We start from the raw sequence: 26675 nt of genomic DNA, 5'->3' as shown, positions 1-26675 counted from the left end.
TTAGAGCAAATATTTTGTTTGACATCTCAGTTTACAAGCCATAAAGATACACAAGCCAGAATAATTATCTTACAGACTATCACATGTTGTTGACTTTTATTCTCAGAAACTTCCTCTGGTGTTAGTATTTTACCATTTCATTTTAGAATTCCTACTGTACTATATTTGCTTTATAACAGTTTTTTTTCTTTTACCAATTGGCAATAAAATTCACACTATCCTAAAACATGTCTTTTTAGCTATATGTATTATGTGATACTCCCTGTAAATCTTTTAAAACTCAATAAGCATAATAGCTATTTAAGTGTATATATTTTCCTAAACTGTATGACCTCAAAAACCAAACTTAATAATATGAGAGATGTGTTTCTTTTATTTAATGAATGATTTTTAAATTATCTATAAATTAAACATGTGAGATACATATTATATCAGCTATGGTTAAAAGAAAACCAAATATAGAAATCCAAACTGATAAGAATGAAAGCAACCATCCTCATCTTAATAGTTATGCATAAAAGGAAAACTTCAGTCTCGAAACATAGCAAGGTTTAAACATCTAACCATCAATTTATTTATTGTTTGAATTGGGCTAATTTCTTAACTTCATTAGTCCTAATTTCTGCTTCCGTAATTCTGTCCCAGGGAATTTCTTATTTAAAACATCTTCTGACTAAAGTTTTAGGCGGTTAAGTGAATTGTCTTATATTTTTCAGGTCATCATTGTACATTTAATATGCTGGCACTAAATCAGTTAACAATATTTACATCTACCTTTTAGGATATTAACCAAACTACTGAGTTCACTGTGGCAAACAGTGAATTATATATACCCTGGTGAATCAGCTGATTCTACTGTGTAGTAGACGAACTATAAGTAATCTGACCTGTAAGGACATTATTTCTCTGAAATGGATATGTCATTCTGTCACATATAGACCTTTCATAATACTTTAAAAACAATTTGCTTAGCATACAGTTCATGTCCTAGAGTGCCTCACTTACAAATAGAATGATGTTTTTATGCTGGGAAATTCCAGCCTTGCATTAGGAAGCTTAATTGAATTGCTAAAAGCCAGCTTGAGTAGGTGAGATGGATTTTTGATACTCATGCACTGGACACTGAACTATTATTATTATTTGATTGTGATCTAGAATTAATGAATTATTGAACTAGAAGAGAAGTTTTTTATTAACATCTTGCCCAGTGTGCATGCTAACAGATGAAGAGACTAAGCTATAAACTATAAGGTCACACACCTATAAATAATACGTGCATAATTTCCTAACTCATTGTCCATCTTCCTTCTGATACACCAGGCCAGTACTCTTAGTTTGTAAATGAGTCATGTAAATGAATCAGAAGTTGAAAGAATGTGCTTTGAAAAAGAATAATTGATTTAAAGACTAATATTTTGTATATCTCATAGAATGATAATATTACCCAAGTTAGAATTCTGGTGGTGTTCTGTATTCTTCTTTTGACTCACTTTATATATTTTTAATTCACTTCCTATGAATTCTTATAGTACCAAAGCATTGATAGTAATAACACTTATGTTGCTCTGTTGTGATTATTTTTAATGTTTTCTTTCTAATTCTAATTTCTAATTCTCTTCTTCATTTTGTAGTCCCAAGATCTAGCAAGGGCCTGTCACACTGTGTGTGCTCAACTAATGTTTATTTAAGAAATAAGTTAGAAGAAATAACTACATTATCCCATCATAAAAAGGGGATTTTTGCAAATCATATTAAGTTCAATTTTATCCACCTTTTGGATTTAATACATTGGAAGTACAAAAGACAAAAGTAGACTTTGATTGTTTAAGATGGCATTTTGATAAATAAAAAACAGCATATAATTTCCATTCTTATTTTTTATGCAATACCACCTTAAAATAAGAAAGTATTTATATATAACTAAAAATTTTTTAAAAAAACATTATTCTAAATTTAAAAAACATAGATCAATTTATTATAACTGACTATTGAAATAGCTACTTGGAAAAAAATGCTTATACACCTGAAAGTATATAAAGAAAATTTCTGAAAATGGATCTTTGTTGGATAAAATGAAATTAAATGAATAAACACAAAGTATTTTTAAAAATTTTAAAAGCTTATGAAAATTTTTTTTTAGTTTTATGATTTTCTATTTACTATATGAGAATTTATACTTTTCATATTGTGTAAAACATGCTTTTAATGCTCATGCTTGTCCACTTCTATCTATAAATTGGTGAATGAGATACTTTAGGGAAGAGTATGGGATCTTTTCATGTCTCAACATCTTGACTTCCAAAAAATCATTACAGACTATGTTGGTCTGTTTTTCACACTGTGACCAAACTGCCTGACAATAACTCATGGGCTCACAGTTTCAAAGATTCAGTCCATAATCAGCCAACCCCATTGCTCTGAACCTAAGGCAAGGTAGAACATCATAGCAGAAGGGCATGATGGAGGAAAGCTTCTCAGATCATGGCAGCTAGGAAGCAGAGTGTGGGGCAGGAAGGAGCCAGAGACAGATAAAGTCCAAGGTCATGCCCCCAGTGACCTACTTCCTCCAACCAAGCCCTACTTGCCTACAATTACCACCCAGTGGTCCATTCAGATTAGTAATGCATTAAGGGGCTTAATCTACTGAAAATTATAGCTCTCATAATCTCATCTTTTCATCTCTGAGCATTATTATATTGCCTAACATACAAACTCATAGGGGAATATTTTAGATCCAAATCATATACAAACTTATTCTCAGAATCTTACAGCTAGCTGTTAATGTTATTTCCCTAGCCACCTGTCCTTTACTTTTTTAGTTAAGGCCTAGGGTTTATGAGTAGACATGAGTATTTTAATTCTGTTGTTCTTGTTTTCTCTAGTTCATGGCTCTTCGTTATCATTGGTTTCCAGCACTTCTTCTCTTTACTCTACAGTAAGTATTAAATGAGAATAAAAAGCTTCTGCCTGTACCATGCATAGATGATTAAGTAGATTGACATTTACACAGAAGTGGTGTGGCCACATAAAGGCATACTCTAAGCCACTCTATATCCGTTAAGCTGGCAAGTACTCCATCAATCCCTCTGTGACCCACTAGTATATATTTTCACTTGATTCATTATAATCAATGAGTGGATGTAAAACTGAATTTCATACAGTCCTTTGGGGTATGACAGGGAGTCCCTGAAACCATGAACTATGATTTATCATATTTTCATAATGTTTGTTTTCCTTTGTTTGATTCTCTGACTCATGAATTAATTGTTCTATGGTATTTTTTCAACTTTTTTTATTTTAAGTTCATTTTTTATAAAGACTGTTCTGAAAGAACTAGAGATTTTTTTTTAAATATGATTTAAAAGAATTTTTTTAAAAAATATTTTTGCTGCTAAGGATCCAACCCAGGTCCTCCTGCATGGGAAACACACACTTTCCCCTTGAACTGTGCCCCAAGCCAAAAAAAACTGTTTCTTAGAAGAGGAAAGCCAGTGTTTCAAATTCTTTTCCCAGTGTGTGAAATTATAGTTCACTTTTGCCAAAATGAGTTTTCTGTCCATTAAATATAATTTTATCTTTAAAAAAGCCTACAGGAAGTTATGTTTTATAAGAAGCTTCCTTTATGCCCTGGTTACAGGCAGGATATTAAAGCAGTTTCCTAAGTCTCTATGAGACTTGAGTGCTATGAGTAATTCTTAATCCTGTGTTGAAAGGTTTACAAAAGTCTGTAGCCTTTGACTCCCACTGAGCAATTAAGTGTTAAGGACAATATGGATTTTTTCACTTATTTTCATTAGGCTTAAATGTTAAAGCCTTTTGTTTGCAAATTAATCATGCATATTTATTGCTTTAAAAAAAGACATTCACAATCATCCATCAATGTAGACATTATTTTTCTTATTTCTCCTTTTAATGATTAAAATTGCCATTAAGTTCTATAAAGGAAGATATGTAGACTAATGAATAAAGAAATAATAAATGTAAAAGTATATTTAAAAAACACATTAAATATGTTAAGATTGTATTTCTCCTGTTGATCTAATATTGTTACTCATTTATGATATGTATTATGACTTAAATCACTATAATTTCAATCTCTATATAACAGCAAAAGATGGAGCATAGTTGTAATCATAATTTAAATAAATGCAATAACAATATGTGGATAAAACTTCCTTTATGAAGCTGAGAAAGAAGAAAAAGAGCATGTGTTTAAGGAACAAGAGATAATGCATTAGTCCACATTCCACTAATTAGACCAGAGTCCACTAAAATTTTCTGGGATATTAAAAATGTCCCCATCTGCACTGGCTAATACTAGCAGTAGGTTGCTATTGGTTATTTTAAATGTGTCTAGTGTGTGTGACCGAGGAACTGTATTGTTTATTTTAATTAATCTAAATTTAAATAGGTACGTAAACCTGGTGACTGAGATTAAATAGTTCAAGTTTATAGGGAGCAAAGGGGATAAATTTAAAAATTAAAGAAGGATGAATAAAGGGAGGTTGGTTGGACCAGTGCACAGTGTATTTATGTGTGGAAATATCACACTGAAACCAATTAATGTGTAAAATTAATATACGTTGAACAAAAATGAAAAATAATAAATGTTTTTAAATATAGAAAAATAGGAGTAGGATGTCTAAATCATGAAAACAATTAGGAAGTATTGGTGAAAAGTACTGTATTAAAAATATAATGTGAACAGGAACAGACGTTAAAATAAAGAGCCTATACTTAACATTTAAGTATTAAGGACAATAGGGATTTTTTCACTTATTTTCTTTAAGCTTAAATGTTAAAGTGTTTTGAACATTCAGAACTGAAGTAGACCCTGTGTTTAGCATAAAATGAATGAGTTAGATGATCAAGCTATGAGACAAAGTGATATTATTAGTCAGTTATTAAATTAGCTGTATTGGAAATGATGGAAATTTAAAATGTATTAGAAATGATGGAACCTACATATTTAAAATGACTATAGTGAAATAATTCAAAAATGCATATTTGAGGGCAATTCAGGTTGGGGAGGCAGAATAAGGAGGAGTCACTCTCTTTCCATTCCCCACAATCATGCACTAGGATTAAACTGGCATTAAAATATCTGTGGAAGTGTTTTTCAAACCATGAAATGAAACAGCAATTAATTACTATTATTCACACCTTCATAAGTTTTTGGATAAAGATTTAGTTGATTTGTCTTCTTATCTGGTTCGATCAGTAATTACTATGTGGCATCAGGCAAGTTGCCCAATTTCTTTGGATTACACCTATAAAATAAAATTTGAAAACATCAGCCAAATCTACTCCATCTGTCCCATGGGATTTCTGCAAACTGTTTAGAAATCACAGACCCAATCTGATCTGCCAAGGAGTTTGGAAACTTTAGAGTTTATGTTTGTTTTTAAATCTAAGCCAGCACTGTGAAATCTGGAACATTCCCCCTAAAATCCACACTTGAAAATCCTTTTCCAAATAACTGGAATATCTAGCAACACATCCTCCATGTTTCTAGTAGTCACCTTGGGTGGTGGCACATGCTCTCAGGCAAGCCACAACCTCCAATACCTCCTCTTCTTGACACTCAAGCTAAGTTTGGGTTGCTAGTTGTCATTGTGCTGTTGCATTATCCATAGGAGAGAAATGCTCCTCACTTTCTATATCTCTATTAGAAAGTGGAAAATAAAAGATAACCTAGGAAGGTTGTGTTATTTCTTAAAAAATATTTAGAACCTCTTTTCATTCTCTATTATGTATGTATGTGTGTAGTATATATACATACACACATACAAACAGCTATCCATCCATCCTGTTAGGTATTTAAATTCATGATCCATGAGAAGATGATTTTTGATTGATATTATATTAGATCTTTATTGGAGCTGTTAGTTTTTTATTTACTGTATATTAAATTTTTACTGGAGCCATTCTGCACTTGGATTCAAATTTATACTTTTTTCATGAGAACAAGGATCCTGTTTGATTCCTTGAATAGCTCCTTAGCCTGTTACCTAACACATGGATAACACTGAAGTGGTTTCCATAAGTTTGAATGGATAAATAAATGGCCATATAATGGCTTACAGAATAAAGAGTCAACAGATATATTTTAATTTAGGCAAGGTGTTTTATGTTGTTTACCATCCTTAAGGACATTAGTCTTGCATCAGAACCATCAGTAAAATGTGGTAAGTAATCAAATTCCATCATGGTATCATTAATCCCACTCCTAAACCACTGAAAAAATATAATATTAAGATTCTAGCTCATACCTTCAACTTGAGGGTCATACCTACCCACTATTAATAACCATAGAGTGTGAAAGAGGGCAAGGATTAACAAAAATGATAGCTTTGAGAAATCAACAGTGAGAAAAGTCATGCCCTGCAGTGTATGTAGAATTAATAATGGTTATGCTTACTTTTAACATATGCAACTTTGGGGTATTTTAATAAAAATGTGATGAGCATGTTTCTTACATTTTATTTTTTTACATAGCTCTTGACATATCATATTTCATACATTTGATTCAAGTGGGTTATCAACTCCCATTTTTACCCCGTATACAAAAACGTGGATGTGTAACCGATGTAATTCTGCAATCTGTTTCTTATATTTTAAATGAAATATATCTATTTCTTCCAATACATGAGATAGTTACAAACCTTTACCAGTTTTATATAATTCTAACAAACCTAAAAACAATATAAACAAACTAACAAGAAACATATAACATACTAGGGAAAATTAAGTCAGTTTTAATTGTGCTGTGTGCTTAAAGCAATGAAACACTTAAATTAAGATTCCTTGCTTAATTTTAATTCCAAAACCAAACTGTATATGAAGCCTTGAAATTATTAGAATTAAAAACTATCTTCACTTAAAATGCTGAACATGGGATGTAAAACGAAGGTTTATGTCACTGTTGCTTTTCAAACAGTGTTTTCTTATAAAGGCTATTATGATTCTATAGGTTAGCCACTTTATCACTTTATTATTTTATCACTTGACATTTTTTAAAGGTGGAGAAAATGCAGGAAAGACAAAACTCAGGTTAAAAGAGATCTTTATGCATGAAATGTATCCTGAGAGTTATTGTTTTGTTTATTTTTATTATCTGGAGGAAAAGAATAATAAAACTTAAGAAGTTTTTGTATTGATTAATCAGGAAATACCCAAAAATAGAAATAGTAGCAAAAAATTATTTTTCAGCTTTGTTTTTGCTTACAGTAATGAACAGACTTACTGTTCAGGGATATTATGCATTCTCCAGCCTTTTCTAGATTGAGAAAGCTTTACCAATGTAATGGTGCACATAACTCATTTTCTGGTATTTTGCAGCCCAGCATGAAGGGGGGAAAAAAGCAGAGCTAGGAATTTTCTGTACTGAGATCAAAAACACCCTGCAAGTTCCTACAGAAGCACAACCAAAGATACTTTTATTGCCACCTTATCACTGAATGCTTTAGTGTCTTGATGACTTGCAGCCCAATAAGTTTAATTAAGGATTATTAGGGAAAATAAAAAATAGAAATGAATAAACTTTATTTGCTGTGATTATCAGTAGAGGTCAGCATTTTCCCCCAACATTATTTGATATTCTTTATGATCTGTAAGTCACAGAACAAAATTCTTACTCCTAAATCTTTTCTAAGGCTCTGTATAATTTAATGGAGTCCATTTTTTAAAATATGTATGAAAAAAACAATATTACATTTTTATATGTACCCATCTTTTTAAAATATTTTTTTAATTGTAGTTGAACATAATACCTTTATTTTATTTATTTATTTTGTGTGTGTGTGTGTGTGTGTGTGTGTGTGGTGCTGAGGATCAAACCCAGAGCCTCGCACATGCTAGGCAAGAGCTCTACTGCTGAGCCACAACCCCAGCCCCTGTGCCTATCTTTTTTAGAGTATAATTTTGTAATTATTTCATTTCTGTTGTTTTTGGTCTAAATCTTAGCATTTTTTAATTCTATCCTTTCTTTCAAGTCACATTACAAATCCAAGGGTTAAATTATCTATATTTTTAAATAACTCATATTACATATAAAGGAATATTCATTTTAAGTCTTATAGTATCCTATTCTTACTCGTTAATTGAATCATTGAATGTATTTTGCTTGAACTTACATTAGATCATAAAGACATTTTAAATGCACAGTAATTTTTTTATTCATTTGTTAATGTGAAATGAATTGACACTAACTTTATTGTTAAATTTATTTTCCTTATATCGTTTGCAGGCTGAAGAAAAGGCTCATTCAGAGGTAAAAAAAAAAAAAAAAAAAAAAAAAACTTAAAAAACATTTTTGTGTTTGATCATTTCCGTTTATGATGCAATGAGTGTTGTTGCCACTAGAGGGCTCTGTGATACAATAACATAACTACAGAGACACAGAAAAGCCAGCCAGCTAGCTGGGAATGGTCTTAGCTATTACCTCTTAAAAAGAAATAAAATGAAATGTTTAGAAGCAGATTTCCCTCTCATGTTCTAGATTTAATCTTAAATCATTAACCAATAAGTTGTCTTTATTAGTATATGCTCATTAAATCATGGATGAATGAATGAATTTGTAAAATATTTAATTAGTCTCTCTCCTAACCCCAAACTGTGAGACCATCTGCATGGATTAATGGACACACTGAGTCTGAGGCAGCAGTCCTCCCTGAAACAGACACTTACATCCCAGCCTAACTATTTTGTGCATTGACTATACTCCCTCTTTTCACTATTTTATATCTAGGGTAGTATATTATTCTAATCAAATTTCACAAATGCATACTTGGTTGCAGTCATGTACAAATCAAAGTGCAACCTGGGAAAACATTCTTTTTCTTAACTTCTGTATGAATGAGAGCAGAAAGAGTTTAATTAGGATTTTATTCAAGGTGAGGTGATCATTTTTTGATAGGTTTGCATTGAAGCAATCACACCACAGAGAAAATAAAATAAATGTCTGGGCATCAGGCTTTGTAATGGAATGTCTTTCCTTTGAAGTCCTGTTTCATGAACTCTTAAAGAAGCATTTTGCTATGTCTGAAATACTGAAAAATTATTGATTATACAATTCATTTTTACAATCTCTAAACCAAAGAGTGAATTTGATGTTTAAAAACCTAAACTGTTTTCTTTCCATCATGTGGACATGGCAGTGTTTCTAATGTTATTATTACATAGCTACTGGGATATAGAAATGCTGCATCTATTTGCCTTGGTGCTGGTTGGGCCGTTCTGTATTTATTGCTTATGTACTATAGTGGGTCATATGTTTGGGAAAATATCATTTAAATTACAGTTTCCTGAGTTATATCTTAAAGGAACTAGAATCATATAATAATAATAGACAATTAATTTGAGAAAGCCTCTTTCAGTCTGTACTGATCTGAAAATATGAGATGTCTGCTTTCTGAAACTATTTATAGTCATCATCATGTACATCTGGGGTGTAGCTCTTTTGAAAAAATGCAAATAAAATGGAGTCTCTGCTTCCAGTGAAGAGATCTCCCTCCCTCCCTCCCTCCTTCCCCTCTCTCTTTCTTTCTTTCTTTCTTTTTTTCCTTGTTTAGAGACTTTAAATATTGACCACTATTTCTTTTCCACAAAATCTCTTGTTGCGGGGGGGGGGGGGGGGGGGTTGGGGTGGGAGAAGGACTCTTAATGAACAATGTCCAGAATGTTCTTTCAAACTGAGACAGCATTCCAAAAGCCCAGTTCTAACAATAGGGAACTTATATTTTAAGAAATGAGAAACATCACAGTAGTATGTTTGGCATCTTAAGTAGCTGAATTCTCTTGAGTCCAGAAATAGACTTTCAGGACCTATTTTATATGGTCGTAATTGTTTTGCCTTACCAATCACTCTTCAAATTTCCTGGCAACATGAGATATTTTGATTAGACTGCCAAAAATACTTATAAAGATTTTAAATATGATATGATATGCTTTCTATCATCCTTTATATCAGTTTTGTTAAATTGTTAAATAAAAAGGAAAACATTTTAGAATAATTAGTTTGTTGGTTCATCTATTTAGTTGTGTGATACTAGTCATTTCCCTCTTATTTTGAAGCCGCAGATATCTATAAAGCATTTCTGCTAGCAATTAATAATACCTCAATTAATAAAAGGCAATATAGTAAATATTTTAGAAGGCTTCTCTGTAAATCATTACAACTCCATCCCATAAAATTATTTTTAAATATGGACTCATTAAATGTTGAATTAAACCCAACTTTCAGGTACTACTATTCTACAGCTTTTGAGAACTTGCCAACCCTTAGAAGATAAAAATGTACGCACACAGAAAAATCCCTGAGATTTTCAGAAAAATAACATTATCTTTTGCTAAAAAAAGATGCATATTTAATTTTAAAAATTTCTACCTGAATTTTATTACCAAAATTTTTCAGGAGGGGAAAAAAAATCCATGGAGAAAGTAAATTGCATCTTGAGTCCTGCAGGGTTGCAAGTAGACGAAGTAAACATCCTTTGATTGCATATTTGAGTCCCAGTTTGCTCCTGACATTTTATAGTTATTGGATAGATGGTGTTCATAGTTTTAGGAATTAGTACTAATACAGTTGTGGTTAAATGAGTTAATATAGTATTTGCCTCCTTGGATAGAATTTGTAGTTTTAAGTAACAATCCACTAACACATTGAAATATTTTTTGTTCCATTTAGCAAATTCATAAACTACGGAGAGAGCTGGTTGCATCTCAAGAAAAAGTTGCTACCCTGACATCTCAACTTTCAGCAAATGTAAGTCACTTTTGATTTTTAAATATATCACCTCAGAACTGTATATTACAAAATGGAGTAGGTCTGCTAACACACTTGCAAATTTTAAGCATCCAAAAATCACACAGATGCAAAGTACTGAATAGTGGGACTCATATAAAATTAAATTTTTTCTGCCCACAAAGTAATAAAATGTAAATTTACATAGAGGGGAGGATTCCCAATGTGATTAAAATGGCTTTTTGTTCCCCATAAGATTTCTAACAGTGGTATCAGTTGTAAAGGTCACTTCTTGTTTCATATTTTTGTTACTCCCCATTCATAGGTTCCTTTCAAGCCTTAATATACTAAGGGTTGTTAGTGTTTGACTTAGGAAGATACAATATTCCTATTCCCTGCCCCCTTCAGTTGCATTTATCGAACAATTAGTTAAGCATCCAATTAATTAAAAAAAAATTAGATCTAAAGACGGATAGCTGAGCTACATTGCACATGAGATATAGTTGTCTTGAAAAACCTTGGCAGCCTTCTCATGGTGGTACAAAAGGATACATTTCTACTGGCAGCTAAGCAGCTTAGAATGGCAAAAATGATGACAGTGAAGACCGTCAATTATATTAACATTTATTGAATGTATTTCCATGTGCTCAGAGTAGCCGCAGAATAATAAAGGGGAAGATATGGCATTGTGCCCAGTCTTAGGGAATGGTAGTGTTGGGAACAACAGAGAGGGGTAGGGGAGCTCCTGCCATTTTGCCGTATGTCCTGCCACCCTCTCTCCACATTAGTTTGCTCATTTCTGCTCTGGAGCTCTGAGCTGCTCTCTGCCTCATCCCCCCACCTCTGCCCCATCCATGGAGACTTTCTGTTTCCTTAACAAAGCATGACATCAAATTCCAGCAGGTGCTTTAATAAAAAACATTTTGAGGATAAAAATTATTTTTGTAAAATAAATTCTAAAGGAAATGTCATTTCAATCACAGTGTATTCATTTTAGCATGATATATGAATTGAATTTATTTTTTCAATTTCTGGAGAATCATGTGAATTTTGGGACTCAAATTTTTTTTTTTTTATTGGTGGTGTTGGGGGATTTCTAAATAATAAAAGCAGATTTTTAGAGAACTGTTTAGACATTACTAGAAGATAAGTGTATAATTTAAACGATATTTTGTTTTTAAGAGTAACTCTTAAAGAGATAGTTCCAAGGCAACTGTAAGCTTTATATTATAGGTTACATGATAGTGGTATCAAACATTCCTATGTAGGTTACTGAATTTGTACATGTAAATGCCAGAATCACCCAGAGCTTTTGTTCACTGCAGTGAGGAAGGACAGTGACTGGCCCTGTCCATTAGATTGTCAAAACACTTGCAGCCATCACAAGCAAATACTCAGGGCCTTATGGTATTTCATAAATGTTTCTTGGTGGGCCTCAGCATAGAATTCAGATATTGGAATGATATGGCTGCAAAACATAATGAAATATAAACTGAGAGTCTTCCATTTAAAAAGTAATATACACACATTATTAAAAGGAAAAAAATGAAACTAAAAGAGTACTTTGTGAGAAATGTGTGTTCAGTTTCCCTCTGAGATGCCATTCTCACTGTGGTTATTGGTTTCTCATGTATCATTTAATCATTTTTAAGTTTTTCCCCCTGTGTACACACATACAACATGCATTTACCAAAACATGTGCACACTGTGGGAACCACATTCTAAAATGGAGAAACAGTTGTGATGGCCAATTCTTCTGGGTCATGGTTTGGAAAAGGAACAAAACCATTAGAAAGGTGCCAGCCACTGGCTACCTACCCACTCTGTACTTGTTCACATCACACCATTTTTACTGATGAGTTTTCATGACCTTGGAGGACACATTCTCTGATAGGCATTCACCACCAAAAAGGGAAATGTGGTTCTTAGGATTGAAAAATTCTCACTCTCTTCATGTGTAAAACACAGATATACTTATGGTATATAAATGGATGGATACCTAGAACACCTGTGCTGTTAAAATGTCATGACAGAAGTGAGCAAGTAGGGAAAAAAATCTATAATATCTCTCTAGGGGGATAATAATGAAAAAAATAAAAATAAGGAACAGAATTAGAGGAAGCAGTACCAAAGGATGATTTTATGCTTGTCTTCAAGCTAGCTTAAAAAGTACTAGTCTCGGGGCTGGAGTTGTGGCTCGGTGGTAGAGCTCTCACCTAGCATGTGTGAGGTGCTGGGTTCAATCCTCAGTACTACATTAAAATAAATAAATGAAATAAAGGTATTGTGTCCATCTACAACTAAAATATATATATATATATATATATATATATATATATATATATATATATATATATATATATATAAAGTACTGGTCTTAAAAAAATTCCCAAATACTTTCAGTTTCCCCCAAGTTATAGCTATAATAATTTGTGCACACAGATAGGAGCCTAATTAATATCTTATTATTATGCCCCCTTTTTAAACATTGTAATATACTCAGAAATCTTCTCACACTACTTCAAATAGACACAAAAAGCTGTACATGTACATAGCAACTTTATTTTTAATAGCAAAAAAAAAAATAGGGAACAAATGAAATTATCCTTTAATTGATCAGTGGAAAAACTGATACAACCTTACCATAGAATACTACTCAGCAATCCACAGAAATGAACCATTGATACAGGTAACATTCGGTTGGCTCTCAAGGACATAATGAGTGGGAAAAAAAAAAAATTTTTCAAAATGTTGCATACTGTATGATTCCATTTATATAAAATTCCAGAAATGACAATTATAGAAATGGAGAAGATGTTAGTGATTGCCAAGGTTGAGAGAGGGAGATAGCAAGGAGATCATTGTGGTGATGGAATAATTTTGTGCTTTAATTGAGGTTGCGATTTTTTGAATTCAAGTGTGTGAATCAGCATTTATACCAATATGGATTTCATGATTTTAAAATTATGTGAGATGTAACCATTTGGGGAAACTGGGTGAAGGGTAGAGAAGAGATCACTGTACCATCTTGTCAACTTCTTGTGAATGCACATCTATTTCAAATTTAAACAGTTAAGTACCCAAAGATCTACAACATTTTTGGAATTTGTTTATACAGTTACCTAGTTTTTAATTTCCTAGGACTTTTAATCTTATTCTACCAATTACTACTCATTTATTTGGTTGTGATATGGATTGTTAAAGCTTTGCACCATCAAAAAAAGTTATTTGCTGACATTATTAAAATATGGGAATCAAAGGGTTCAGGTCGTGAAGATGCTCACCATCTTCTACATTGTTAACAAAACAGTTTATCATTATTCAATTTTATACTCAATATTGATGACATGTAAATAGGCATGTGTATGATTGTAAAAATGATACTACTGTTTTGAACATTTTTAATAGTATCATTAGAACTGCAAGTGATGGAGTCATTTATGTACATGTGTTTTTAGGGGAATAATTATCTTTTACACATTCCAGAATTTGAATGACTCGCAAGGCACATATAAACTACAAATCATCTGAACTCATTTATTCATTTTAACATTTGACTTATGATGTCACTTTAGATTTCCCAGACCACATGAACCATCAAAGAATTTAGTTAATACTTGATTTTTCTTCAGTTCAAAGGAATACTGTTTAAATTTCATTCAGAGTATTTTTTCATTTAATCTGAGTTAGTCTGTTGATGTATGTATTATATACACATATTTTAACATACACATACCAAAAGTAAATTAATCATAGGGACTGAATAAAATAATCTTGTATGATTTCTTCATGGTAAATCAAGTGGTATTTTTTTGTTTTGTTTTTGTTTTTACGATGTTGAAGTTTGAATCCAGGTTCTTACACATGCTAAACAAGTGCTTTTACCATTGAACTATAGCCCTAGCTCTAGGATTTTATTTCATTAATTTACAATTTCTATTTGGAGATAGAGATATGTCTTTAAGAATCTGATACTCTACCCGTTGAGTTACCTGAACAAGTCTTTATTTACTAATTTGTTCAGATTAGAAGTCAACTTTATATCTTGGTTAAATAGGAACGTGGTAAGATTTGGTTTTTTTAGAAATACAGTCAGTCTAATTTCTAAGGACAGATTTCAGTGAGTTTGGTTGTGTGGAAGATATCATTAACCATGTCTATTTTCAATTTAATAATTATTCTAAGTATCTGGGTATTCGTTTTTATTCAGTACATGAATACTTTGTTAGGACTTAATGATTTTTCCTTAATTGGGCATATTTTTGTAATTGATATGTCCCAAGCTTAAACCCAGTATGACTATGTTTATATGAAGTCCACATAAGAATGTGTTCTAATTTTTAAATTTGAAATGTACTTCTCTGCTGAGATGCTTTTCTCTCTTTTTGCTAAAAGGACTAGTGGCAGGTCAAAAGGTGATCAGTCAGCTCACTTCTTCTTTGGCAGAGCAGAGCCTCCGAACCAGTAAGGTTTCTCTCCTCCAGTTGCTCTGCAAAGAGCTGCTTAAAACCACCAGAGACTGGTATATAAAGCTGATTCTACTGGTAGATCTTCGGAAAAGAGGGAGGGAGGATGTATTGGCAAATGCTGTTGCCTGACCATCTCTGGGTCAATACCTGCTCCCCAATAAACAGAGGAAAACAGGAGCCTCCCGCTGCAGATGCACGTGGTCTCATCACACCACTACCCAGGTTTTCCAGGCCTCTCGCCCACACCTGCTTGCAGCTGAGGCAGGTGGATATATTTGTTTGCTTTCCAGTATATTTTCTTTCTAAATCTTAGCCATTAGATAATTTGGAAATGGGAACTCAGACTAGTTATTACTTCGATTTTTCAAAAACATTACTGAATGAATATGTAACAAAAACAGGGGTACTTTTTTCTTTCTTTTTTTTTTTGCTTTTCAGCAAATAAGTCTTTTAACCAAATCCTCTTGGGTATTATTTTCTTTGAGAGTGTGTCCCACTTATTTGCTCTATTTAATATTTTTATATGATCTGACAGTGCCTCTTGCTTTTCTGCAGTTCTTCTAACTGAAAAATATTTTGCAAATGTTAACAGTAATGAAGACATAAGGGACAATTCTGTATAGACAAAAAGAAATGTTAAATCTTATTTATGTTTCAGATCATTCTTGGTTCAATTATTTTATTATTATTATTATTAGTAGTAGTAGTAGTAGTAGTAGTACTAGTTTTAACCCAGGAGTGCCTTACCACTGAACTATATCCCTACCCCTTTTTTTATTTTTTATTTTGAGACAGGGTCTCACTAAGTTGCTTAGGGTCTCACTAAATTGCTGAGGCCTCAAACTTGTGATCCTCCTGGGATTACAGGCATGTGCCACCGTGTCCAGCCTTGGTACAGTTATTAATTTTCAAATGCAAGTTCTTATGTATCTGTATATATGTGTGTATATAAATATATCCTGATAGAAATTTATGGATGGAGTATTTTTTATTTGGCTGATGAAATGTCACTTCTTTATGTGTGAACAAATGCAGTGTAAGTATTATGTATTTCATTTCACTGTTTATCATCACAATAATTTCCTTTGAATATCTGTTCGGCTTCTATTGTGTGATCCTGTATGTATTAGCGAATAGTCTCATCTATTTTTTTGCCTTGACAGACTTCATCTAACCCAACTCAGGGAATGTTCATCACCATATTCATACAATTTACCCTGACTTGAAAATGATGCAGCTGCGAAAAAGCAAAGTTTAGAGCCAAGTAAATTATGATGAAAATCCCTGAAAATCAAACATTTTTGAAAAAGTCATTCTATGAAGGTGTTTTAGCCACATTATCCTACAGTTCAGTCAGCTTTGCTTTCTAGTTTCTTCTCATTAAAGTGATAAAGATCATTATTGGTAGGAAAAATCCTCTCATTTACCTGTTTTATTCTTTTACTATTTACCACAGCTGGTGAGAAATGAAACAGTTGTTACTTCCAAAGTAACAAAGTTAATCTGACAAATTAAGCTAAGGTGACATAAATATAAAACAATGTTTCACTAATATAATTTTAGCATTCCTTTCAATAAAAATAGCATGACTTAAGTTAACCAGTTCTTTAATAACCAGTGATAAGGGGTTTTTTGTGAACAATTAGTGAAAGCAATTCTACAAAAATTAGAAACTGATATTCTAATGGTAAATATTTTGCCCTTATATCTACAAAATTTAAACAATATGACTTATATAGCATATTATTTATTTTTATTGTTTCTTTTTAGTTATACATGACAGTAGAATCCATTTTGACATAATTATACACACATGGAATATGTCTTGTTCTAGTTCAGACCCCAGTACCACTCTTTCCCTTATCCTTTCCCCACAACTTGCTTCTTCTCTCTTTATTGATCTTTCTGCCATTTAACTAATAGTTTTTTTTTTATTAATTTCTTGTGGATGTACATGATGGTGAACTTCATCATGTGGTATATTCATATATGTATATAGGAGAGCTGTGTCAGATTCACTCCACCATCTTTTCTTTTTCCATCCATCCTCCCTTCCCTTCATTCCCCATTGTCTACTCCACTGAACTTCTAATCCTCCCTCCTTATTGTGGGTTAGCTTCCACATATCAGAGAAGATATTTGACCTTTAGTTTTTTGGGATTGGCTTATTTCACTTAGGATGATAGTCTCCAGATCCATCCATTTACCAAGAATGTCATAAAGTCATTCTTCTTTATGGCAAAGTAATATTCCTTTGAACATATACTGCAATTTCTTTATCCAGTCATCTGTTGAATTACACCTATGTAGGCTTTATAGCTTAGCTATTGTGAATTGTGCTGCTATAAACATTGATGTAGCTGGCAGTTTTTTACAATCCTGATTTCTTTGCCATATTTTCAGTTCCTATTAAATCAATAAAATATGAACAAAGAGAAAAGTCGTTTTCTTCAATTGTATACATTCAAGGGTTTACAATCCTATAGTGTTTAAGAAGGCAAAAACATAGCACTTAAGAAGGAAAACTTAGGTGTAAACTTTGCCAAGCAAAGCAAGAAAATAATTAACATAGACGTTAAAATAGCCATTGCCTTTGGCAAAGCAGAGGGACCCACAAAGGGGAAGGAGCAAAACAGGTGTCTAGGGTCTTGAACGCCCTTTCCTTGATTTGGTTGATGAGAATCTGATTAAATCAGCATACTGTACATTTTTTTTTGGTTCATTTTTATGGAAGCATTTTTCACAATTAAAAAAAGTTAAAATGTAAGCAAAAATATAACATAACCTTATGCTAATTTCAGAGCACACAAAAACTACCATTCCACGTCATTGGAAATATTTTAAACTGCAAAGAAAGATTCCTTTTTTAGAGTCTCATTTGTCCAATTAACTCTATTAACTAAACTTTAGTGTATAATTCTCCATGGTTGGTTTTTGTTTTTATTTTTGTTTCTGGCGTGTGTGTGTGTGTGTGTGTGTGTGTGTGTGAGTGAAGTATAGATCCATGTGTCGGGGGAGAAACAGAGACAGGGAGTGAGAAGGAAAGAAGGGAGGGGAAGTGAGGAAGAAAGAGAAGGTGGAAGGAAGGGTGGACGATAGTGGAACTAGAGAATAGAGTGATTCTGATGGATTGAAATTTAGAAGTATTCCTTCAGATTGTTTTTCTCCCCTATTGTAATGTTAGGGAAAGAAAACCAGCCCAAAATGAGTTCAGAGCTAGGAACGAAGACATCTTTGCATTTGATGCTGATGGAAGGGACTTGGATATTATATAATGGAATAAACTTCCAGATTCCTGATTCTTAGGACTCTTATGATGTATGTTAGAGTAGGTTCCTCAGCTCCAGCTATAGAGGGATGTATGCTATCGGAGTCTTCTTATTTTCATCCTTTAGAAAAACAATCTTTTGCCAAGGATTACCGAGTTTTGCCCATATGTAGTTTTTTATAGACTTGGGTTATAAAATATTCAACTTTCAGATCCTTCTGGGGGTGTAGTATAAATCTATCAGTTTGAGATAATGGGCCTGAAGCCTGATGAGAGACTGACCCCCTCTTCATGCTAAGTATTCTGGGTTGGAACTATTGCATAATGGTATGTCAATCTGGGGCTGCAGTAAGACTGCCAAATTCTTCTTAATCATAGGAGTTATGTTATCTACTACAATATGTATAATTCTCTGAGATTTAAAATAAAACCACCATCCTCAAAAGCTTAATGCTAAATAAAATATCAGTGACTATTATTTCTGGATGGCCTACCTGTGCTTCCTTAGTTGAAGGGAATAAAAAGGAGAAAGAAAAGCTCTTTTATTAAAGAGTTTGGAAAGTGAAGACGACTCTTCGATTCAATTCTTTGTAAGTAGAAAAAGAGGAAAGATAATGTTATAGCTGTCAGCAGCTGTCTGATAGTTGAAGGAGAGCATCGTTACAATAGAGGAGCTAACAATATCTTCAAAGGTCATCATGGAAGTCTAAAAATGAGGAACATTTGTCCATTGCCTATTTCAGTGACCTCCTTTTGGGCTTTCTTTCTAAAAACTTGGCAGCTCAGAACTTTATTCAGTATTTTGAGTGTCAAATCCCTGCACGATGTGCAAGCCAGAAGGTGTGATTATTTGCAAAATATCATCCACTTTCAGAAATTGAACTCATATTAAATGTCAAGAGACTGGTACACTGATTTTTAAGAAGCCAAAGTTTAGAGATGAAAAAGATAAAATGAAGATTTATGTAAAAGGAGAATCACCATTGTGAGCTAACCATGACAGTCCTAGTATTTAAAGAGTGAGAACATCTGAAAATAAGCGTTTTGTAAAATGAAGGGTTTTCATCTATCCACATGAGATCCTGACATTTTAACGGTGTTTCTTCCATTATGTTCACAGGCTCACCTTGTAGCAGCTTTTGAAAAGAGTTTAGGGAATATGACTGGCCGATTGCAAAGTCTAACCATGACAGCGGAACAAAAGGTATGTTCAGGAATTGCCACGGAGGCTTGCAAGGAGGAAGCACGTTTCAGAGAATGTTCATAGGATGCTTAAATAATTCCTGAGATGAAGCTCCTTAAGAATAATGCCACAGAGCATCCACTCTATACTAAATTAGAACAAAGAAAAGATAATAACTTTACTTTTCAGATTTTAATTAAAATTAAAAACATGATCAAATGAATCCATATTGGAACATGCACACACAGATACACACAAAGTTCTTTCTTTGAAGTCTCTTTTGCTTCTCACTAAAACTATTAAAAGAAAAACAAAGGTTAAGAAAGAGAAACAGTTGTATAAGAGAGATTTCAAATATTCTAGGAGCAAATTGTCATGCGATTGACAAGAATTGCACTCTGATGAGAGTACAAATGCATGGTATACAAGCCCATTAATAAACCTTGTCTTGAGGCTGAGATGCCCAGGAGAGATATATAGGAAAAGTGTATGAACTATAACATAAGGAACTTAAAGTTATAGCATCTATGATACAGGAACAATACTGTGCAGTTTGGGAGTCTTAAGAACTAGTTAATGTCTAATGCCTGCCTTTGAGTAATGTTATTCCAGTTATGTTTAAAGCTTTAAAATAAATGCAAAAGATCATATGGTATCGAAGAAGAAATACTGAAAAGAAAGGAACAGAATTTAGTTCACAAAGGCAGATCTATTAAAAGGGTCCATGCTGCCAAGGGTCTAGTCACTTTTCCTAAGAGACCAGTTAACTTTCTTCCCTGCTGTTAGTCAAGAGCGCTTACCTCTTTGGATTTATTGTCAGAGAGAGTTAGGTGCAGCCTCTGAAATGTATGGAAATTTTTATGAAAAATGCATATGTATTTAATATGAGCAGGTGCCCACAGTGCTTTCTAATTCTCAGAGAGATTCCCAACCTAAAAAAAATCTGAATATTTTCAGAATCTGTTCTTATATTTATCCATAGGGATGGTTTAATTTTGTCTTTAGCTTTTGTAAGGTCTAATATTAGCTTTACAAAACTAGCATATATTACCAAAGTTTAAAGTTTACAAAAGTTTAAAAAATCTTAATGAACAGTCAATTAAAAGAGAAAATCCAATAACCTCCTATAATTGCCTTGCCTGGCATAACTGGCAAAATTTATTAATATATTATTCTAATATTTCATAGATTTATTTTAATATTTTATTTGATATTTATTCTAATATTTCATAGATTTCTCCTGTCCATGAGAGAATACTGTCCCTCCCTGTCCAACTGTCCTGGAAGAATAACTAAAAAATTCCCTTGGATCCCATAAATTTCTTTACTGTATGTATCTGTCTCTCTCTCTCTCTCTCTCTCTCTCTCTCTCTCTCTCTCCCTCTCCCTCTCCCTCCTCCTCCCCCTCCCCCCCCCCCTCCCCCCCTCCCTCTCTCTCTCTCTCTCTCTCTCTCTCTCTCTCTCTCTCTCTCTCTCCTCTCAGTTTGCCACTCCTCTGTGTAACATAAGAACCTAGTAAACAGGATTACAAGGCCTTTTAGGGCAGTCAGGTGCAACAGAATATTGACATTGGAGACCAGTAATTCTGAGTGTGAATCCAGATTGTGTCCCTTAGAAGCTGTGTAATCTTGAACAAGGTTATATAACATTTTCTGAATCTCAAATTCATCATTTTTCAGGTGGGAATGATAATAACTACCTTGTAGCATCACCATTAAGAGTTAGTTAGATGCTGATTATGTCACATGCCATGGACAATCAAGAAATATTCCGGGCTCCCGGAACTTCCCTGGACCGGGGCTGGGAGCCCGCGGAAACTGTGTCTCGGTCCGGGTCCTGCTGAGGGCAGGTCAGGACTCACCCATTGCTTGGGTTGCCTGGCAAGGGGAACGAAATGCTGCCATTCGCATAGGATACCAACATGGCAGAGATCTGATGTCAGCAGAAAGCGGTGGAGGAGAGATCTTCATCAATACCAGCGGTGACATAAGCAGTTGGTCTCCTGGTAAGGGGGGTGAGGCTCAGTCACCCGAGTCTCCTCAATTTGTCCTCGAGCCAGAGGGAAGGAGCCGGGCCGCCGCCAGCCCCCGGAGCAGGCCCAGCGGCTCGCCAGCGTGGTGACCGCGTGACCCCAATTGGAGAGGGGGCGGAGCGGAGCCGCCACCCAAACCCGCCAGGTGGGCAGACCCACGACCCAGTAGTACATGGGCGTGGTAGGAGGGGCAGGGCAGAGCCGCCCTTCGCGCTTGCAAGGTAAACAGACCTGTGACAGCCTGGCGGGTCAGGCCCAGTGGCCTGCCAGTGTGGTACACACGTCACCCCAACTCGAGTAGGGGCAGAGCAGATCCTTATCCCACGCCCGGATCAGGCCCTGCCGGTGTGGTGGTCACGTGACCCCAATTGGAGTGGGGGTGGAGCGGAACCGCCACCCGTGCCCGCAGGGTGAGCAGACCAGTGATCAACCTGCAGATCAGGCCCAGGGGTCCGCAGGCGTGGTAGGAGGGGCAGGGCAGATCCGCCGCCCGCGCCTTCAAGGTAGGCAGACCTACAACAGACCTGCGGATCAGGCCCAGGAGCCTGCCGGCGGGGTACAAATACCACCCTAATTGGAGTAGTGACAGAGCAGAGTCGCCTCCCTTGCCAGGAACAGACCCAGCATCCTGCAGGCGGGGTAGTCACGACACCCCAATTGGAGTAGGGGCAAAGCAGAGCCTCCACTCGTGCCCGAAAGGTGGGCAGATCTGCGACCGACCAGCAGGACAGGCCCAGTGGCCTGCTGGTACGACAGACACGTCACCCCAATTGGAGTAGGGGCAGAACAGAGCCGCCACCAGCTCCCAGAACAGGCCCAGTGACCTGCCGGCGTGGTAGCCACGACACCCCAATTGGAATAAGGAGAGAGCAGAGCCGCCGCCCGCACCTGCAGGAAAGATACGCAAGCAGTATGAAAAGACAAGGAAAGAAAGGACCACAAGCAATGCAGGTCAACGCAACTTTAGAAGAGGTAACAGCTGCAGCAGATGGAATGTCAGATAAAGAATTCAGGATATACATGCTTCAGATGATCTGGAGTATCAAGGAAGACATTAAACAGCAAAATCAGACAATGAAAGATCACTTCGACAACGAATTACGCAAACAAATCCAGGAAGCAAAGGATCAACTATACAGGGAGATAGAGGTTATAAAAAACAAGCAATCAGAAATCCTAGAAATGCAGGAAGCAATAAACCAACTTAAAAACTCAATGGAGAATACTACCAACAGAGTAGAACACTTAGAAGATAGAACATCAGACAATGAAGACAAAGTATTTCAACTGGAAAAGAAAATAGACAGCTCAGCAAGACTGTTAAGAAACCATGAGCAGAACATCCAAGAAATATGGGATAACATTAAGAGACCAAACTTAAGAGTCATTGGGATACAGGAAGGTACAGAGCTCCAAACCAAAGGAATGAGCAGTCTATTCAATGAAATAATACAAGAAAACTTCCCAGACTTGAAGAATGAGACAGAATCCCAAATCCTAGAAGCCTACAGGACGCCGAATGTGCAAAATCATAAGAGATCCACACCTAGACACATTGTAATGAAGATGCCCAACATACAGAATAAGGAGAGAATTTTAAAAGCTACAAGAGAAAGGAAGCAGATTACATTTAGGGGCAAGCCAATCAGGATAACAGCTGATCTTTCAACACAGACTCTGAAAGCTAGAAGATCCTGGAATAACATATTTCAAACACTGAAAGATAATGGGTTCCAACCAAGAATTGTGTATCCAGCGAAATTAAGCTTCAGGATGGAGAATGAAATTAAAACCTTCCACGATAAACAAAAGTTTAAAGAATTCGCAGCTAGAAAACCATCTCTTCAAAACATCCTAGCCAAAGTATTACAGGAAGAGGAAATGGAAAATAACAATGAAAACCAACAGTGGGAGGTAGGACAGTAAAGGGGGGGGGGAAACAATCAAAGAGGAAAACAAACAATGTTTAGTAACAGAAATAAACAAATATGGCTGGGAGAACAACCCATATCTCAATAATAACCCTAAATGTTAATGGCTTAAACTCACCAATTAAGAGACACAGGCTAGTAGAATGGATCACAAAACAAGACCCAACAATATGCTGCCTACAGGAGACGCATTTGATAGGAAAAGACATACATAGGCTGAAGGTGAAAGGTTGGGAAAAATCATATCACTCATATGGACTTCGGAAACAAGCAGGCGTGTCCATACTCATATCAAATAAAATAGATTTCAAGCCAAAGTTAATCAAAAGAGATAAAGAGGGACACTACATACTGCTTAAGGGAACCATACACCAACAAGACATAACAATCATAAATATTTATGCCCCAAACAATGGTGCAGCTATGTTCGTCAAACAAACTCTTCTCAAGTTCAAGAGTCTAATAGACCACCACACCATAATCATGGGAGACTTCAACACACCTCTCTCGCCACTGGACAGATCTTCCAAACAAAAGTTGAATAAGGAAACTATAGAACTCAATAACACTATTAATAACCTAGACCTAATTGACATATATAGAGTATACCACCCAACATCAAGCAGTTACACTTTTTTCTCAGCAGCACATGGATCCTTCTCAAAAATAGATCATATATTATGTCACAGGGCAACTCTTAGACAATATAAAGGAGTAGAGATATTACCATGCATCTTATCTGATCATAATGGAATGAAACTGAAAATCAACGATAAAAGAAGGAAGGAAAAAGCATACATCAATTGGAGAATGAACAATAGGTTACTGAATGATCAATGGGTTATAGAAGACATCAAGGAGGAAATTAAAAAATTCTTAGAGATAAATGAAAACACAGACACAACATATCGGAATCTATGGGACACATTGAAAGCAGTTCTAAGAGGAAAATTCATTGCTTGGAGTTCATTCCTTAAAAAAAGAAAAAACCAACAAATAAATGATCTCATACTTCATCTCAAAATCCTTGAAAAAGAAGAGCAAAACAACAGCAAAAGAAGTAGAAGGCAAGAAATAATTAAAATCAGAGCTGAAATTAATGAAATCGAAACAAAAGAAACAATTGAAAAAATTGACAAAACTAAAAGTTGGTTCTTTGAAAAAATAAACAAAATCGACAGACCCTTAGCGATGCTAGTGAAGAGAAGAAGAGAGAGAACTCAAATTACTAGCATACGGGATGAAAAAGGCAATATCACAACAGACACTTCAGAAATACAGAAGATAATCAAAAACTATTTTGAATCCTTATACTCCAATAAATTAGAAGATAGTGAAGGCATAGATAAATTTCTTAAGTCATATGATCTGCCCAGATTGAGTCAGGAGGATATAGAAAACCTAAACAGACCAATATCAATTGAGGAGATAGAAGAAACCATCAAAAGACTACCAACTAAGAAAAGCCCAGGTCCCGATGGGTATACAGCAGAATTTTACAAAACCTTTAAAGAAGAACTAATACCAATACTTTTCAAGCTACTTCAGGAAATAGAAAAGGAGGGAGAACTTCCAAATTCATTCTATGAGGCCAACATCACCCTGATACCTAAACCAGACAAAGACACTTCAAAGAAAGAAAACTACAGACCAATATCTCTAATGAACCTAGATGCAAAAATCCTCAATAAAATTCTGGCGAATCGGATACAAAAACATATAAAAAAAATTGTACACCATGATCAAGTAGGATTCATCCCTGGGATGCAAGGCTGGTTCAATATACGGAAATCAATAAATGTTATTCACCACATCAATAGACTTAAAAATAAGAACCATATGATCATCTCGATAGATGCGGAAAAAGCATTTGACAAAGTACAGCATCCCTTTATGTTCAAAACTCTAGAAAAACTAGGGATAACAGGAACATACCTCAATATTGTAAAAGCAATCTATGCTAAGCCTCAGGCTAGCATTATTCTGAATGGAGAAAAACTGAAGGCATTCCCTCTAAAATCTGGAACAAGACAGGGATGCCCTCTCTCTCCACTTCTCTTCAACATAGTTCTCGAAACACTGGCCAGAGCAATTAGACAGACGAAAGAAATTAAAGGCATAAAAATAGGAAAAGAAGAAATTAAATTATCACTATTTGCAGATGATTTGATTCTATATCTAGCAGACCCAAAAGGCTCTACAAAGAAACTATTAGAGCTAATAAATGAATTCAGCAAAGTGGCAGGATTTAAAATCAACACGCATAAATCAAAGGCATTCCTGTATATCAGCGACAAATCCTCTGAAATGGAAATGAGGGCAACCACTCCATTCAAAATATCTTCAAAAAAAATAAAATACTTGGGAATCAACCTAACAAAAGAGGTGAAAGACTTATACAATGAAAACTACAGAACCCTAAAGAGAGAAATAGAAGAAGATCTTAGAAGATGGAAAAATATACCCTGTTCATGGATAGGCAGAACTAACATCATCAAAATGGCGATATTACCAAAAGTTCTCTATAGGTTTAATGCAATGCCAATCAAAATCCCAATGGCATTTCTTGTAGAAATAGAGAAAGCAATCATGAAATTCATATGGAAAAATAAAAGACCCAGAATAGCAAAAACAATGCTAAGCAAGAAGTGTGAATCAGGCGGTATAGCGATACCAGACTTCAAACTATACTACAGAGCAATAGTAACAAAAACAGCATGGTACTGGTACCAAAACAGGCGTGTGGACCAATGGTACAGAATAGAGGACACAGAAACCAATCCACAAAACTACAACTATCTTATATTTGATAAAGGGGCTAAAAGCATGCAATGGAGGAAGGATAGCATCTTCAACAAATGGTGCTGGGAAAACTGGAAATCCATATGCAACAAAATGAAACTGAATCCCTTTCTCTCGCCATGCACAAAAGTGAATTCAAAATGGATCAAGGAACTTGATATCAAATCAGAGACGCGCCGTCTGATAGAAGAAAAAGTTGGCTACGATCTACAGTCAGTGGGGTCGGGCTCCAAATTCCTCAATAGG

The 26675-nt window shown here is 34.8% G+C and overlaps 1 protein-coding gene across 8 annotated transcripts in view; it reads left to right on the top strand.

The window, feature by feature from the left end:
* The window catches only part of Nav3 (neuron navigator 3), an 802778-nt gene that overhangs the window by 726904 nt on the left and 49199 nt on the right, over nucleotides 1-26675 (top strand). For all 8 annotated transcript variants that reach the window (XM_046465096.2, XM_058585776.1, XM_046465095.2 and 5 more), the window contains 4 exons: nucleotides 2883-2935; nucleotides 8249-8272; nucleotides 10688-10765; nucleotides 19602-19685. In XM_046465096.2, coding sequence (XP_046321052.1) covers nucleotides 2883-2935; nucleotides 8249-8272; nucleotides 10688-10765; nucleotides 19602-19685 — 239 coding nt within the window. The remainder of the gene's footprint in view (nucleotides 1-2882; nucleotides 2936-8248; nucleotides 8273-10687; nucleotides 10766-19601; nucleotides 19686-26675) is intronic.

This window comes from Marmota monax, unplaced genomic scaffold, assembly GCF_021218885.2.
Source record: "Marmota monax isolate L192 unplaced genomic scaffold, Marmota_monax_Labrador192_F-V1.1 WCK01_AAM20220418_F8-fsc00146, whole genome shotgun sequence".
Classification (NCBI taxonomy): Eukaryota; Metazoa; Chordata; class Mammalia; order Rodentia; family Sciuridae; genus Marmota; species Marmota monax.
The sequence above is the reverse complement of the archived record's forward strand: the minus strand, read 5'-3'. Positions and strand labels throughout refer to the sequence as shown.